General features: G+C 37.5%; 1 protein-coding gene across 2 annotated transcripts; it reads right to left on the bottom strand.

Moving 5' to 3' along the window:
• Positions 1 to 553: 553 nt before the first annotated feature.
• abcg2c (ATP-binding cassette, sub-family G (WHITE), member 2c) lies at positions 554 to 16,453 on the bottom strand. 2 transcript variants are annotated; one of them, XM_055171090.2, is made up of 16 exons: positions 16,321 to 16,453; positions 15,310 to 15,494; positions 13,137 to 13,196; positions 12,402 to 12,519; positions 9,593 to 9,748; positions 8,788 to 8,945; positions 8,477 to 8,628; positions 8,289 to 8,384; positions 7,923 to 8,098; positions 7,693 to 7,844; positions 4,642 to 4,731; positions 4,185 to 4,309; positions 3,953 to 4,107; positions 3,612 to 3,701; positions 1,705 to 1,757; positions 554 to 1,249 (listed from the first exon to the last, which is right to left on the bottom strand). In XM_055171090.2, exons 1-16 carry the CDS (start codon positions 16,321 to 16,323, stop codon positions 1,096 to 1,098), a joined length of 1,923 nt encoding a protein of 640 aa, XP_055027065.2. In that variant the 5' UTR covers positions 16,324 to 16,453; the 3' UTR covers positions 554 to 1,095. The 2 variants fall into 2 exon arrangements, with proteins under 2 accessions (XP_055027065.2, XP_055027066.2); XM_055171091.2 differs by having other exon boundaries at positions 554 to 1,243.
• Positions 16,454 to 18,225: the final 1,772 nt, after the last annotated feature.

Here is an 18,225-nt window from a genome sequence, read left to right as displayed (position 1 = left end):
GGCCCCCAGGGGGGCCGCGAGATGGTGCCAGGGGGGCCCCAGTTTTATGACATTTGTATAAAATACATTAATTTATCATGAATTCTGTGAAATTAAACTTAAAAAAATAAGCCAGCACTACTTTGTATAATTTAATGTTTTGTTTAATTAAAATGCGAAGTTTTAGAACTGTTTTTTTGTAATAAATTTTCTTTGGGGGGGTCGCGAAGGAATGCACCGTACACAAAGGGGGCCGTACGCTGAAAACGTTTGAGAACCACTGTTCTAGTTCATTATGTAAAGTCTTTATACACCACCTATAATATATAGTTATGTATATTATTTTGCATTTCTGTCAAGAGATCCTTCTAAAAGTTACAAAAGGCACCTTTAAAAGTGATTAAAAGGCTTTTTTTTAAATGACCAGTTATAGCACCAAACATGTATACACACAGGTCATATTTTATGCCAAAATTGGCAGTAAGGGATATGAAACGGCTTTAAATGTTTTAAAAACGGATCAAATCTATGGGCCTTAACCAATAAAAAATAAAAAGCACATGGCAAACGTAACATCTTTGTATCAGGATCTGTATTCAGTTCACAGTATGTATATAAAATGTAACATTAATAAAACAATCCTGAAAGATTGCACTTCACTGTTTACAGACAGAGGTAGAGCGTTAAAAAGTTTCAGTCCTAGTCTATGTACACAGGTTTTCCCCTCCTTCGTTTACATTTTTTTTTGCGTGCTTGTATGAAGCCCAGTCAATAACATGCCAAACCAACAGATGGCAATATATCCCTAACCGTAAAGCCATGTTGGCCAATCAGTTTCCCCTCAGCATATATCACAGGCCAAAACCTGCATGACAACGTAGCAGTTTCTAAAAAGTCACACTGGCAAAAGTTTTTATAAAAGTTTGGTTTCAGTCCCCTGATTCTTCTTTTTAGTGTGGAAAATGGCCAAACCGCACAGACAAAGGTACGTTTTTGAAAATACCCGTGTAGATTTGGACAGAGCTTTGGATTGCACGTGCACTGGTATTTACAAAACCGTACCTTTGTTTGTGCGGTTTGGCCATTTGTTTCTTTTTAGGGCACAGTGTTACTGGGTCACCTCCAGCGACTGATCCGTCGTAGCTGCACATAAGCAAGAGTCAGACAGATGCACATGATGCCCGCCAGAGCCACCTGATTCTGCCAAAAACCCCAAGTGCTGTAATCGATCTCTTGATTATCCAGATACATTTTACCTGTCATTCTGTCACTAAGAAAGAGAAAACATGCTGATGAAGTTTAAACAACAACCTAATGGACACATCTACTACACTTAAGGAGGTCGCACACCGGACGCGCAGCTCAGCTCAGCGCCGTGTCAAGTCGCGTCTAGGACAACTCGAAGGTATCGTAAACCGGAAGTGCACATTAAATAGCGTGAGCTTCGTCAGATAGCGTCTACTTCAAAATGCAAAATATTCGATGTTAATCATTAATGATTTGGGAGAAATATGATGTTATTTATTATTGTTAAACTATGTGAGTGGCTCGACAGGGATTAGAGCAACTTCCTGAGTCGTAGCTTGGCGCCGCGGCCAGGTGTGCGTATACTCATATTAAACAATGTATTCCATCTTTTAGAACAGCGCAGCGCTGCGTGTCCGGTGTGCGACACCCTTTAGGAAGGTTTGATATTTTTTAGCAGATTGTGAACTTGAGTCCTACCTGTTGGAGTTACTAGTAAAGACTTGATCTTTTAGCTCAATGATAGCAAGTGCCTGAAGAGGAACAGTTTGATTAAGTCATTGCCATGAATAGGTGTGTTTTAATAGTTGGTTCAAGCAGCAGATGACTCCGGTCCAAAACCGATGACTTCAGTCTGGATCCAGTGTCAAGAGCAATTGTGCCCCCCCCCCGGCAATTCTGCCCGCTTAGGACAGAACTCATGGGTAGTTTTTTAAGCGCCTTATTACATTTCTACAAAATCGCGTTATGATTTATGTAGTTAGAACGTTGTTAAAATTACAATTGATGTCTTTTAAATGATATGTTTCATATAGTAGTATATAAATGAGGCTTTAGGTGGTGAGATCTACACATTGCTTGTGTCATTTTATTATTTAGATATTATATACTGTACCCTTTCCACAATTGTACTGTGTGAAGTTAATAAATTACTTATAAAGAACATGATTACTACAAAGTTGAATTACACATTAAAATGATCATTTATTAAGCCACGATTACTGCAATTTTACTATTAAAACGACATTTCGTAAGGTATGTTAATAATTTACAAAAATAAAAGTATTGTTTTTGTAAAGCAGATGACGACACAAAACAACTGACGTGTCTACAACATGAATATTAGTTTATTATATTATTTTTTGTAAGCTTTCATTTAAAGGGGCCATGGCATGAAAATCTGACTTTATCCATGTTTAACTCATTCACCGTCAGCCTTTTTGAGAAAAGTTACCCACCTGCATTTTTGTTATTTTAACAAAATTTTCACAAAATTCCTTGCAGGAAAAATTATTTTCTATAAATATATAAACATACAAATTATATCAAATTAAAGAACACACCCTCTGCTTTCAAACAAACAATAAACAAACAAACAAAATGGGGAAAAACGTTTAATTATATATTTACTTTTTCTACTTAATTTACCACTGAAATATGGATATTTCTCTTCAAAAATACAACATTTTGAGCAAAAAGCTTAAAAAATTGCGTTTTGTAAAGAAATTTATGTTAGAGATCAGACTGAATGACTATGACTAATGACTATCAAACATAAAGGCAGTTAAAATAAATCATTAAATCTTTTTAACTTCAGTTTTTGATAAATTCGGTCTGGTGGTTAAAAGCGGTATTACACTTTCACTTTGAAATTCGTCCATAAAGGCATATTTATTAGTTAAATATGAACTCATAAATGACGAGATAACTCGTCAATGGCGGTGAATGAGTTAAGTGCTATGATTGGGTCCCCAGTACTTCTATAAACCTAGAAAATGTGAAAAAAGATCAACCCAAGGAGCTCTTATTATAATAATAACGCCCTGTAATCTGCACTGTACAACCACAGCACTGCCATTTAGTGCAGAGAAAAGCACAATTGAGTTTTAATTGCAACAAACCACCATCATTGTGATCAGTGTTTGAATTTCATCAGCTCATTTGCATTTTAAAGGACACACCCAAAACGGCACATTTTTGCACACACCTACAAAGTGGCAATTTTAACATGCTATAATAAATTATTTATATGGTATTTTGTGCTTAAACTTCACATATGTGCTCTGGGGACACCAAAGATTTATTTGACATCTTAAAAAAATATTTTGTATGCTCCTATTTTGTACTAGCTTGCTAGACCCCTAACGCAGACAAGATATTGCAATGACAAATTTTGAGCAGGCAGGTTTTCTTGCTAGGTACCAGTCGGGGTCCTAGGGGGACAGAACTGCAAGGGCGGATAAGATTGCTCATGACACCGGCCCAGAGCCGTCTGCGGTCTGTGATGTATTTAGCAAACCTGTATGCTGTTATTCCTTACAGTAGAGAATGTTTAATGCAAACACTGTAAATAAAGATTGTGTTTTATATTTCGGTGAAGCGCTTACATTGATGCCATATCTGAATATACTGGCCCACTTCAGCCACGACATCCAACTCAGCATTGAATTCAGGTTCACTAGGAAACCTCCAAACACCTGAGAAGACAGAAGTTAGTACAATCACTACAACCTTTAACTAATTTAACTAAAAGAGTTTACTGTGAGGTGAACTGACATCTATATCATATATTGCCATTGGCTTTAGGATTTAATATGTTAAAGGATGACTCCACTTTCATAAAAAAAACCAGACAAAGACTTAAACATCTTGGATGACATGGGGGTGAGTAAATAATCAAATTTTTTAATGAAAGTTGAGTAATCCTTTAATATGTAAATAAACTCACCATCATGAAGACAAAAGGAAGGGCAATGAGGATGTTAGCCATGGCGAAGGAGCCCACGCTGGCGCTGACCAGAAAGGCCAAACTGACGGCTGCCAGACTGACCATACTCATAGTGAAACAGTACAGAAAGAAAGCCTCCACATCAGCCTTCAGACCTGCACACAGACACACAAACTCATTAATAACAAAGTTATGACGTTTAAATTGACATCTGCTCAGTGTCAGTACTTACCCATCATGAAGTATGGGATGGCAGAGAAAATAAACACAGGCAGGATTCGGTTTGGAATGAGGTCAGCAAAGACTTTAGACAGGAAGTAGACAGATGTACGATAGTAACCACTGGAGTTCTCGTGACTGAGGATGACAGGACAGAAATATTTATAAAGGTCTTTGTTTAAATGAAGAGTTTCGTTGCAAAACGAGATAAATCCATTTTTTTAAATTTTTGTCAAAACATGTTTATTATTATGTTATCATGTTATTATTTAGTTTTATGGTGCTACTTAGCTGTATTTTTTAAGTTATGAAGGTTTAAATCAAAACAAACCAACTGCAGTTGCATTGAAATTAATTGGAATGCACAACCAAAAAACGAGATTTCTGAACAATTAAAAAAACGGTGGTTATCTCGTTTTGCAACGAAACTCTTTAAATATATATATAACAGACTTTAATGTTTCACATACATGTAGAGAACTCGCTCACTGATAAACAGCTCGACTGCAGACAGGTTGCCAAAAACCATATTGATGACCAGAAAGAAAAACGCTCCTGTCCTGAAAAACGAAAGAAACCCAATACATTTACATTTATATTGACAATTTATTATAATGGATACCACGACTAGTCATATTAAAGGATTACTCCACTTTCATTAAAAAAATCCTGATAAATTACTCACCCCCATGTCATCCAACATGATTATGTCTTTCTTTCTTTCTTTAGTCGAGAAGAAATTACGTTTTTTGATGAAAACATTTCAGGATTTTTCTCCACATAGTGGACTTTAGTGGACCTCAACAGTTTACAGTTCTAATGCAGCTTCACAGGACTAAAACATTCCCAACCGAGGCATAGGGGTCTTATCTAGGGAAAGGGGACTGTCATTTTCACCAAAAAATAAATTAAATATGTACCTTTAAATCACAACCTCTCATCCTGCACCAGCCGTGTGACGCGCCAAAGTGACCCCATGCATTAAGCATTCACGTCAAAAGGTCACGCGTTACATATGTGAAACGCACACTTGAGGACCATTTTAAACAATAAACGGACACAAAGACATTAATTAGTATCATTCCGCATACAACAACGTCTGAAAGGTCCTCTTTCTTCACATTTTTAAACACTGAAGCAGGAGTTTCACATACGTCAAGTGTAACCCTTCCATGTGATCACACAGTACATAAGGTCATGCCGGCGCATCACACGGCTAGTGCAAGACAAGTTGTGGTTAAAAGGTACTTATTCTTTATTTTTTTTGCGAAAATGACGTTTCGGTTGGGATCGTTTAGAGCCCTTTGAAGCGGCATTGAAACTGTAAACTGTTGAGGTCCAAAAAAGTCCACTATGGAGAAAAATCCTGAAATGTTTTCCTTAAAAAACGTAGGGCTCTATCTTACACCTGGCACAATGCAGCGCAATGCGTAACGCAAGTGTGTCTTGCTAGTTTCCACCCTGCGCAATTATAATTTTCACATTTAGCGCCGCGTTGTTTAAATAGCAAATGCATTTGTGCCCCCTTTTGCGCCCATGGGCGTTCTGGTCTGAAAACGAGGTGTGTTCAGGCACATTGTTGGCGCGTTGCTATTTTGAGGCAACTAAAATAGACTACGCCATTGACCAACAAAAACCTGGTCTAAAGTCTAAAGTCAATGGCGCAATGTGTTTTTTGTTATTTAAAGAGCGCATTGTTAATATGCGCCTAAACGGGACGACAACGCGGGTTTGCTTATCACATACATAAAAATGCTTTTAAATATGAAAGATTAAAGGATTGACTGTAAAACATTATTATTGAGTCTCTTGGACATAAATGAGGACCAATTATGAGACGTTAGAAGGCGCAAAGAACTGCTTTACCTGTAGACTGGTAAGTAAAAAAATTATTTGCTTTAAACAAATGCATCTGTTTTTAAATGTTATTTTAAATGCTACCTCACGGATTTATTGTATATGATGACTCTGTACCTGTGGATATGGTGAGATGAGAAACATTTTTAAGTAATGCTTAAAAAATCTTGTGACGCTGTCCAAGTGCTGAAACATGCAGAGAGCCGTTTGTAAATTCTTTATCTCCTGTTTGTTACATAGAAAGTATTTTACAGTACAAACCTTTTCTTACATACTTGTAAATTATTTTTTGATGATATTGGATATCCATATATTTAAAGCAATTACAAGCCTGCTTTTTTACTTCCATGACTAAAAGAAAACTGGTTTTAAAGGTTTTAATCCAAAAAATAACAATTTCAATACAAGTGAAAAACAACACAATTATTTAACATTAATCTTAAACTGGGATCTTTCCTCCACTTAGTTTTTCAGTTTACAAAGTCCGTCATCTAAATAGGGATTAGACATAGCGCCAGCGCAACTGGCTTTTAAAGGGGATGAGAGCTGAGACTCTCATTGGTTTACTGCACGTTACACCCAAAATACTCCCATTACTCATTAAAAAAATAGGACCATGCGCTCGGCGCACAAACCATTTTTCCCATCGTTAAATTAGCAAAAGTGGATTCGGACACGCCCATTTAGACGTTGCGCTGTGCGCTATTAGACAATGCGCTTAGATCGCTGAAATAGGGCCCTTAATTTCTTCTCGACTGAACAACAAACTGACAAACATCTTGGATGACATGAGGGTGAGTAAATTATCAGGATTTTTTATGAAAGTGGAGTAATCCTTTAAAGGCGGGGTGCATGATTTTTGAAAAACACTTTGGAAAAGGGAGTCGGGCTGACTACCAAAACACACTTGTAGCCAATCAGCAGTAAGGGGCGTGTTTGTTTTGGTTTTTAAATGTCAACATTGGCTTTTAGAGATCATACCCCGCCTTTAATTGGCATGTTATATCAATGCTTATTAATGGCTACCTGGAATAATTGATTCTGATTGGTCAGTGCTCTTTTCTCAAAAAATTAATTATTAGCCATGTTTCCATAACCATGATTTATGTGCATTTTCAAGTATCACATCAAAAACGAGTGATGGAAATGACAAATTAAAAAAAATCCTTGTTGTTTACGCTCACTTGAGGTGGTTTTTGACTTTGTGAAAAAGAGTAAACGTTAATAATGGGATATGGAAACGCATTTGCCGAATAAATTCTGACGTAGCAAACATTAAACCCACAAGACTGACCGTGTAGCCGTTTCTGCTGATGTTGTCTTTAATATATATGGGGCTTGATGTTGTCTTAATGCTGCTAGTGTCTTCATCAAAAATACTGCATTTCTCCTTTTGTGCACAGCATTCAGTTTGGCAATCACAAGCTGCACTTCTAATAAATGAATAACTTGCAACATCGTGACTAACTGCACCCATGTCTTCATTTTCTAAGTGTGCCCTGTTTATGTTAATGTTGGTTACTAGGTTACCAATACCACTGTCATTCGCTCGAACAACTTGATGGAAACGCACCTGATTCTCATTTGGTTGTTTTTCTTTTTTTTCGAATTTTAAAAAGATTCACTTCACATTTGCTATTAACATGTCAAATGAAACTGGTCACCTGTTCTGAATCGCCTCTGGTAAAGTGTTTGGAATCTGGTAATAGATGAGTCCCACCAAAATCCCAAAGAAAATATTGAGGAACAGCTGTGCATAGGACGTCTGTGGGTTCCTCAAGATGTTTTTGACAGTGCGGCCGCTGACTAACAGAAGCTGCGACGTACAAACACAGAAATATCAGCCATCGTCATCTGACAACCTAAGCACTCGTAAACTGTAACTCCTTTGTACCTGATAATAGAAAGGTGTAACGTAGGAGGCCCTGTCGCCTTTTGTGACCTGAGGGTCGAGCCCATCCGACATCTCTGTGAGTCGGTCTTTCATGCTGATGAAATACGGAGACTGTTTGTACATCACAGCGAGATGGTCGTCATGTCCCTCTGTCACCGCATTGTTGCTCAACTTCTCTACAAATAAATGAATGTCAGATGGGCACTGGTTATAGAAATATACATGCACCAATGTCTCTCAATTCAAATGAATTCAATCCAATCGCAGATTATGAAAGTCAGATTACAAACTGATACAAGCTAGGTCAGAGGCCAGGCATTTTGAGTAAGCCAAAACGCGAAAACTATTAAATGTGATATATTGCACCTGTATTCTTGATGTGATTATTATCAGACAGGATGGTCCCATTTATAACATCCAGGAAGAAGTCTGCCGGGTTGTTAAACGGTTCACACTTGTAACCTATGAAGATGAGTACACATGCACTGATGCAGTTAGTCAATCCATGCTCATTTGCTTTTGTGTGTTTGTTAGTACAGTGCGTTTATCAGTACCCAAGTCCTCAAAGTAGCTGATGGCTTTATCTGCATGCCCTGCGAAGATGATATCTCCTTTGTTCATGAGTGTGAGGTGGTCAAACTGCCTGAAGATGGAGTAGCGCGGCTGGTGAATGGCAAAGATGATGGTTTTGCCATTTTTGGAGAGCCTGGGTAACAAAAACAACAACATGACTGTATGAAGTGGAACGTCATCCGAATGCATTTTTGTACAAGCTGAAGAACGCCAAAAGGCACATGCACAAATTCATGACGGCTTTTACAAGTGAACATGTATGTAACAGAGACACGGGTAACTGATCTCGTACTTCTGCAGCAATTCCATGATGGAGTTGGCAGTGTAGGCATCCAGACCCGTAGTTGGCTCATCCAAAAACAGGAGGGACGGGGAGGTGATGAGCTCCATACCGATGCTACATCTCTTCTTCTCTCCACCAGAAACACCACGCAAAAATACTGTCCCAATCTGAAAGACACCAAGACAGTATAAGACCCAAGCAGAATGGATTAAAGATATCTTTGTGTGTCTGAAGGCCGAAGTCCATTTTTTACGTGTATGCGGGGGTCCTGTGTACACGAACGTACGTGCACGGTCGAACACACAGGCTTGCAAACTATTGTACGTGTACACAGACATTCAACGCATGCACATTGCGAAAAAATGCAATGCATGTCCTGGGCTACATACTATATTCTTCTGTAGGCACATGCACAACCTACATGTACAATGTACGCATGGTTTTAAAAATCCAGCTGTGCATGTACACGTACAGTACGCATTCAAAACGTAAAAAACATACATAAAAATGGACCATACTTTGGCCTTGTTGTGAAATCTTGATCAAAACTATTTATTACTGGTATTGATATGAATGGGGGAGATCAGTATGATCACTGCAGTCCCGCCTTTAAGTACAAAGAGCCAAGCATCAATCATTAAAGAATGACATCCTCTGGGGGAGTGACTTTGCACATGTGTGGTATCTGACAAGTCTCTCTTCAGCAAGACCTGGAGACGTTGGGGGCTTGTCTTACCTCCACACACACAGCATGAAAACACAGCTTGAGTTATTCAACTTTTTATTTTTTTTCCACAAAATTTGAGTTCATTACCTTTGTGTCTGCACAATCCTTAAGGCCGAGCTCCTGTATGACGGAGTTGACCCTCATTTCTTTGTCCGATGAGGAATACTCTTTCAGTGACAGACGAAGATTGGCAGAGAAAGCCAGGTTCTCCCTTACAGTCAGAGTACCCATCAGAATATCATTCTATAGAAATACAAAACAAAATTATTGATTTTATGAAAATATATTCAACTAAAAGGAATAGTTCATCAAAAAAGTCTAATTCATGGACATTCATTTTATATTGGTCTTGATGGGGATTATGTAACTCATAAGCGTCATTGTAGGCAATAGTGTAACGCAAATAAAATCACCATAAACCGTCATGAATGCGATTTTCTTGGATTTCTTTTGGTTTGTTTCAACAGTCAGACATGTTTTCAGCATTGAGTCCAGAAAAAAATTAAAGTTTTGATATTTTGAAAATCTACTATAATGCATAGTGCTAGTAGCCCTAACATCCATACGCAGCACAAAAGTCTGGCATCGTCCATGAATTCGGAGTACAGGCGGAGATAGCAGCATTACCTAGCTACTTCCAATGACAAGACCCTTGTTCTAAGATGGCGGCGGTTTTGACGCATGCTTAGAACCCCAAGGCGACATCTAGTGTATATATCTTCTTTCATGAGAGAATCTCCATCTTGATGCTCTGTCTTCTCTACAGCACGAGCGCTTGAGACTCCGCCCACCTGAGCAGCTCATTTGGATTTAAAGGGATACACACAAAAACGGTAGACCCATAAACTGCCTATTTTAACATGCCACAATAAATTACTTATATGGTATTTTGAGCTAAAACTTCACATATGTACTCTGGGAACATCAAAGATTTATTTAATATCTTAAAAACGTCTTGTGGAGTGTCCCCTTTAAGATATTTCTGCTGTAAAGTTGGGCATTTAAACTTGGGGTCTATGGGAATTGACTCCATTTTTGGATCCAGCTCCTAGCGGTCAGTTGAAATGCAGTTTAAATCACTTCTGTATTGAGATAAGGCTCTCTGTGGGAAAAAAAAAGAGGCGTTTTCCAATTTTGGGACATTTTCAAACCGATATAGGTGTTAAAAAATAATGATGTATGGCTTGATTGGATAGTTAAAAACGCCTAATCCCAGTTTGAAAACGCCCCAAAATTGGGAAACGCTCCTTTTCTGTTCTGCAGAGACTTTTCTTTGTATTGGCTTAATCTGAGAGATCAGAAGGTTGCCCCTTTATTATATATATTGTTATTATCTGTAACATCTTGTGATGCATGCCAAAATGCTAAATAAAACCCTTAAACCAGTGGTTCTCAACCTTTTTAGCGCATGGCCCCCCTTGTGTACAGCACAATCCTTTGTGGCCCCCTGAAAATTTTTTGGACAAAAACCAGTCCTAAAACATAAAATTTTTATTTAACAAAACATATGAAATTATAGTGCTGTTGGCTAGTAGCTAGGGATGGCACGGTTCACAAAACCCTCGGTTCGGTTCGTATCACGGTTTTATGGTCACGGTTCTCAGTTCTGTACGGTTCTTGTTGTTATTTTTTAACTTTTAATTTTTAACACTCCAGAAATGTATTATCTTATTAATGTATTAATTATCCATAATTTAGGATACAGTATTAAAAAAGTTATATCATGTAATCATGCACAAACTGAATCTGACTTTAAGCACATTATTGGGAACATCCCTGAGGAAAGCCAGGCGAGATTTTGATACAGCAAGAGGGAAGACATTGATGATTTCAACATGCTTTTCATTTATTTGGCAAAAAAGAGAATGTGTATTGCCATCTACATGAACTTATGTGCATTTTTAGCACACAAAGATAACTTGCATTTATCAAAATGCCAACTTCAGTGTAGCTCTAAGATTTATCACTGAGAGGCTGCTTAAAAACTGCAGAGAGTATGTAGACTACAGAGAAACATAACCTTTACACCTGTAATATTTAAATCCGTCTCTTTTGTCCACTATTGACCACTTCTGTCCTGATTATTTTGAAGTGCAATTTATAAAATAAGATCGCGCAACTTTCACACGCTAGCAAAAGCAAACTACGCGGAAATCAGCCGCTTTAGTTTTATCAATGAAAGGCTAAAAATAGCAGCAGAAGTCAGAAAAGACGTAAAACATTGTGATTAGTACCTCAGATTAGATAAATGGGCGGAGAGAAGGCGGTCTCCTGTGGCTGTTCGAACACATTCAATCTGTAGATTGCAGTTCTATCTATTGTTTTATTTCCGCTATCAGGTAACGTGAAATAAAAAATGCTCTGGACAGACTTCCTTTTCTCTCCCACTTGCCATTTCTACACGTAACATGAGCTGCAGCACTCATTCTCCACACCAGTCACCTCTTCTTTCGCGCGATTCGGGAAAGTGAAACACGCTATAAGAGGTCACATACAGGGCACGAGGCTACATTGCACATGCCATGAACCGTTGAACCGTGCGCACACACGCTCCAAACCGAGACAAGCGAACCGAACGGTTCAGATTTTTTTCATGAACTGTGCCACCCCTACTAGTAGCCTTATTTTTTTAGGTTTAGGTTTTAAGGTTTAATGACACAGAATTCATGATAAATTCATGTATTTCATAAAATGTCATAAAACTGGGGCCCCCTGGCACCATCTCGCGGCCCCCAGTTTAAGAACCACTGCCTTAAAACAATTAAAAAATAGTGAAATAAATTTACCTGCAATCATATAATCCCCCATATGTAATATTTCTTGACATAAAGAAAACAAACACTTCAACTGTACATATACTTCAACTGTACATATACAGTCTATATATTTCTCCCACCTGAACCACATAGGCAGAGCTGAGCCTGAGGTCAGAGGTCACAATAGTGTTGTCAACCAGAACTTGACCTGATTTTAATCCCTTAGGATCTTTTCTTCCTGCAATAACATCAAGAAGCCTAAAGAAAGACATGTTAAAATTAACGTTCGCTTTTATGTTTAGATTAAAGGGGTCATGGCGTGAAAATCGGACTTTTTTCATGTTTAAGTGCTATAATTGGGTCCCCAGTGCTTCTATCAACCTAGGAAATGTGAAAAAGATCAACCCAGTAACTTAGTTTGGGTAAGCCATTCTTTGCAAGCATGTGAAAAATTAGGTTGTTTTAGATTTTGCCTGTTTTGTGAGATAGGTAGCAAGGCTCATTTGCATTTTAATGGACACACCCAAAAACGGCACATTTTTGCTCAGGCCTACAAAGTGGCAATTTTAACATGCTATAATAAATTATCTGTGGGGTATTTTGAGCTAAAACTTCACATATGCACTCTGGGGACACCAAACACTTATTTTACATCTTTAAAAGAAATCTCATAATATGACCCCTTTAAATAATCAAAACACATTTAATATATTAAAATGAACAATACAATGTATGATCTATTAAATTCGATGGAGTGATGATACAATTACTGTTCTTCACTATGGTAAATTACATGAACATAAATAAATCTGCAAATATAACTGTGATGACAACAGTAATATGATGAAGATAAGAAATACATGAACATAACTTACGATGTTTTTCCACTTCCTGTAGGACCCATTATAGCATTCATTCCAGGCTTCATGATACCACTGCAACACGTAAAATATATAACATTATATTCATTTCCACTACACTCAACTGTAGGAGGTTGGTTAAGTTGTAAAGAGTTTAACCCTTGTGCATCAATTAAAAAAAGTTACACATAGGTTCACAGGGGACAAAAATGTCCATGTCAAAAAATGCTAAGCAGATTTTTTTTACTTTGAGTATTACAGCCTTGGATATGTCAATGATTAACAACAACATAAATTTTTATGCATTCAAATATTTTTATGCAGTATCAGATAAAAAAAAAGTTACCTCTCAGGTCCATACACATAGGTTCACAGGGGACAAAAATGTCCATGTCAAAAAAGTGTCATAAAAATATTATAGATTAATATTTTTTTCCACTTTCATTGATGCCATTTTGTTAAGCAGAATCAGCTCTAATCACAATGACCAAACATTCATTCATTTTCAGAATTTTAACCCTTCAAATGCTGGTTTGTTTACACAATGCCATTGTTGTTTTTTATGAAAAAAAAAACGACACCTCCTTTGCAGCGGTTGTAGTCTTGTGATTTCCAGTACAATATTTTTTTTTTCATTCAAACTGTTCACACACGCACATTCTGGTTTCCATGTTTTGTGGGGACATTTCATAGACGTAATGCATTTTATACCATACAAACTGTATATTCTATTCCCCTTACCTACCCCATTCCCTATAACCCCGACCATCACAGAAATCCTTCTACTACTTCACATTTTCGAGAAACATCATTCTGTTTGATTTATAAGCTTGTTTTCTCATGGGGACCTCAAAATGTCCCCACAAGGTCACAAAAATACTGGTATTCCTATCTTTGTGGGGACAATTGGTCACCACAACGTGATAATTACCAGGTACACATACACACACACATAAAATTTTCAGTACACACATACAAACCACACTCTGACATCCATACCAACAACACACCCACACAATTATAGCTTCATAATATATCTAATTGGCTCTATAATATGCATAAGCAGAAAACAATAATAAAGCGATAATTTGCTTTATATGCCAAACCTAAAAAAATGGCACCATCTGGTAAAAAAGTAGTAAGAATTTAAATTTTGAAGCCTTGCCAACAGAATGAAAGCCTGTTAACAAAGATTGCATCATTTTATAGTTGAAAGTCCCCGGGATTAAAAATTGCAGTTTTAATGGGTTTCAATGGGGACATTTTTGTCCAAAAGGTCCTGAGAGGAAGTATTTTGTGTACCTAGTAGAAAATAGATTTTTTAAAGGAAATGAAGGTAAAATATTAAAATTCCAATAAAAAATGCACACCTGTGGCAAATTGTATGCATTTAGCATTAACGCAGGCAAAGTTATCAAAAAAACAAAACTGAAAGAGACAAAAATGTCCTCAAGGATGCACAAGGGTTAAATAAGCCATGTTTGTTTTTTGGCTTAAACAAACAAATTCACATAATAACATTTGTGAATGTAGCTGTCTTAGTAAGTATCTTGGTGAACAACTGATTATGTCTTCACCAATGTAAACATTTTATTGCATTCTGTCTAAAGCCTGACTAATAAACTATATAAGCACCATGCATTGTTTTTTTTTCCACTGCAAACAAAAAACAAAACCATGTATTAACCTCATCTGTGTATTAACCTGAGTTTACTAACACAACCTATTGAATCAGATCATGAGTTGACGATAAAGTAGAATAAATGCAATGCCATGACATGTATAGTCCTCACTCATGCATTAACCTCGTGACCTTAGTTAATCAATCATACTTATTCAGGGGAGCTTGATGAACTTTCAGCTTTCTTTCAGCAATGCCCTGAGCATAACAATCACATGATAAATCAAATAGTCAAAGTAACAGTGAACAAAATGAAACTCATCAAAACAAAAACATCAAACATTTGTAAATTAATTTAGTCGGTATAGGTTTAGATGGTAACTTAAGTTGCTTGTGGTGACGGCAGCAGTGGCCACCGGCCAAAATTTCCAGTAGGCCGCTGCATGCGCATGTTTGGGGAGAAATCTCACTCCAGACAAATCACCAAAGTTGACAACCCTGGTGTCCCCACTTTTGCCTAGTAATTGTGCAGATGCATACATGGTTATTGTCAATGTCACGCATTACCTGACATCTTTGAGGATCTGCTTTTCAACCCATTTTCTGCTGAACATTCCCAGTCGCTCCTGCACGCTGTACGTGAGATGATGGAAAGTGACTGTAGGTCCTGGAGATTGGAAACACGGGACTGACTCCTGTGTGTCCGCGGACGGCACCTCATCCAGCATGATTTCTCCTTCTGAGAGACTCGACTACAGATACAGATAGCAAACAGCATTACATTTTACCTGCAGACATCTTAATTGGAGATATTTTGCGTGCTTTGCATTATGCAGCGCTGCGCAGACTGTTGAAACGTGACGTCAAAGTACCGCGATAGCGAGAGCAGAGTGACAATGGCGTCATAACCGTGCGCTACACCGGCTGCAGAATAAATAGGAATAAATAAACCATTAATCGGTGTATGCGTAAAACATCAAACAAATGTTAGTCGAGCCTGTAACACATTGTTTGTTGATGGGTTTATGCCATATCTAAGATTGTTTAAATTTCAAAGCTGAAGTAAATTAGCATCGTTTGTGTTTATCAATTCTAATATTACGACAACTGCTTAGTAAACAAGAACGAACAATGAAACCTTCGAAGACAATGAAAATTATTGGTTACAAATGAATTCATTGCGGAAACTTGTATTGGTCTTCCGGTCAGTGTCTTCTGTCACACTTACATTTTAAATCGATGCCATTAGTGAAAATGACAGAAAGTGTCAAGTGTTTAAACGCACACTGCTAGTCTCATCTCTCCCATCCCGCGCCGAAGAGCCAAAATACATTGTGTTGAGAATTAATAACAAACCCTTAACATCATTTACACCAAACAGACATTAAATACAGATCTGAAACGCGACTGTACAAAGATTAAAATTGTTTAAAGCTGTACATTACGCGCAACAACCCGGACGTATACGCCCATTCCCCTCCAATGAATGTGTTATGTGCCTTCGATTTTAAAAGCAAATATTCAAGTTAAGCCGATAAATTAGTTAAATCTCGACTTTAATATCAAAATTTTACCTACCATTTCCTGCAGTAGTGTAGACAATACACTACCCGGCGATAGTCCTGCCTTTTACATGGTGGGCTGGGTTTATTCAAACTACCCAAACCCCCATGAGAAGAGATGGTCATCGGTTATAACAACACAACACATCTGTTATAAACAGGAGTTATATCTCCTCATATCTGCATTCAGCACATCAATGCATGCCATACAGATGCTACAGAAGTGGCTCTTATATGACATAACATTATATGAAATACATTAATTTATCACAAATCTTGTGTAATTAAACCTCTGAAAAATAAAGCACAACATTGTATAATTTAAAATTGAATATGTTTTGTTTAATTCAAATGTTAAGTTCTAAAATGCTTTTTTGCGGGGCGGGGGGCAGCACAAAGGGATACACCCTACATAAATGGGTCACACACTCAAAAAAGCATTTAAGATATATAATTACAGAAGAATAAACAGGTTTGTCTGCCTATGAAGTGATTGTTTCAAGGTAAAGCAGTGTGTAGTATAAGGTCAGAACAGCGATGTCAGATAGAGGTGAAAAATATGACAGATCAGAAATCTTTACCGCTTAAAAATTACATTACTTAACTTATCTATTACACCCTTAAAAATATAAGGTGCTTTAAAGAGCACCTATTATCTGATTCACGATTTTACATTTCCGTTGGTGTGTATTAGTAAATGTTAACAATATGCAAAGGGTACAAATCCCAAAGTAAACGATGACACAATATTGGTCATCTGCATTTTCTGGATCAGATTCGGCTTGTGTTGATAAGGTAGTAAAGACGATATTAACTCCTGTCAGCATTGCATTGGAAGCTAATCTTCCAAAGGAGCGTCACATTTCCGGCTGATGACAGAGGCATTCAGGCCAATCACAACGTTCTGGTTAGCTAGCCAATCTGCACTTTTTAGAACGATGAGCTTTGTACAAAATCTACTTTGCTGCGTCCGAAACCGCCTACTTCTATACTATACAGTACGCGAAAAGCAGTAGGTGAGGCGAGTAGCATGTCCGAATACACAGTATTCAAAAAACAGTATGCAAAAAGTACCTGGATGACCTACTACCTCCGGTTAGATTTTGCAGTGTGCATACGATGGACACTTCACTATCCCATGATGTCCAGGGAGAGGAGTTATCCAACGAAGAAGACGACGCGTAGCTTTCTATGATATTTTAGCGCAGTTGATGAAATAATCCAGCGCAACTTCCACATGCTCGCAAAATGAAACTAATGAAAGAGGCAGAGATCAGCTGCTTTAGTTTTATCAATGAAAGCTTAAAGATAGCGCTGTACACTGCTGTGTTTTCACGCTAGAAGTCAGAAAAGACGTAAAACATTGTGCTCAGTACCTCAGATTAGAGTTTACAAGTCCTGGCCAAATGATATCTTTAGAGTGCATGGAGACATTTTGTAGTGATTACAGCATAAGAATGTGATTTCTTTACTCAAGTCTGTGTTAAAGTAGCCTAAAGCTTTTACAACACAGTAATAAAGAGTTGATTGTAAGTTTAATGGTTTACAGTAAGGCAAATATATGTTAAGAGTATGGTAAAGTTAAAAAATAATAATTTATGTACAGTATATAAAGAAGAAAATTAATTGTATTTGTAATGAATTTATTAATGCATTAAACATGTTTGGACTTTGTACACTTTGTGTGTTCTCTGCTTTCTTTTGGAGTAAAAAAGGTCATCCTCTTTTATAGATCGGATAGGGGGGCCCCATACATACCTTCGCCTTGGGCTCCCAATTTGCTAAATCCGCCACTGCAGGGAGGCAGGGCATAGAGGAACAACAATAATTTACGGTATGTGGGAAATATTTTTTAACCCTAACCATGCAAACACATTGTATTACACCAAATACAGAAAACAAAGTTTTTAGCAACGTAATT

The sequence above is a fragment of the Misgurnus anguillicaudatus genome, chromosome 11 (assembly GCF_027580225.2).
Source record: "Misgurnus anguillicaudatus chromosome 11, ASM2758022v2, whole genome shotgun sequence".
In the NCBI taxonomy this organism is placed as follows: domain Eukaryota; kingdom Metazoa; phylum Chordata; class Actinopteri; order Cypriniformes; family Cobitidae; genus Misgurnus; species Misgurnus anguillicaudatus.
The sequence above is the reverse complement of the archived record's forward strand: the minus strand, read 5'-3'. Positions and strand labels throughout refer to the sequence as shown.

Coding starts and splice junctions, on each gene's coding strand:
- abcg2c (XM_055171090.2), bottom strand. Junction 8,385..8,476: donor CAGCTACTTTGAGGACTTGG/GTACTGATAAAC, acceptor TCATCTTCATAG/GTTACAAGTGTGAACCGTTT. Junction 1,250..1,704: donor TTTACTAGTAACTCCAACAG/GTAGGACTCAAG, acceptor TCTCTTTCTTAG/TGACAGAATGACAGGTAAAA.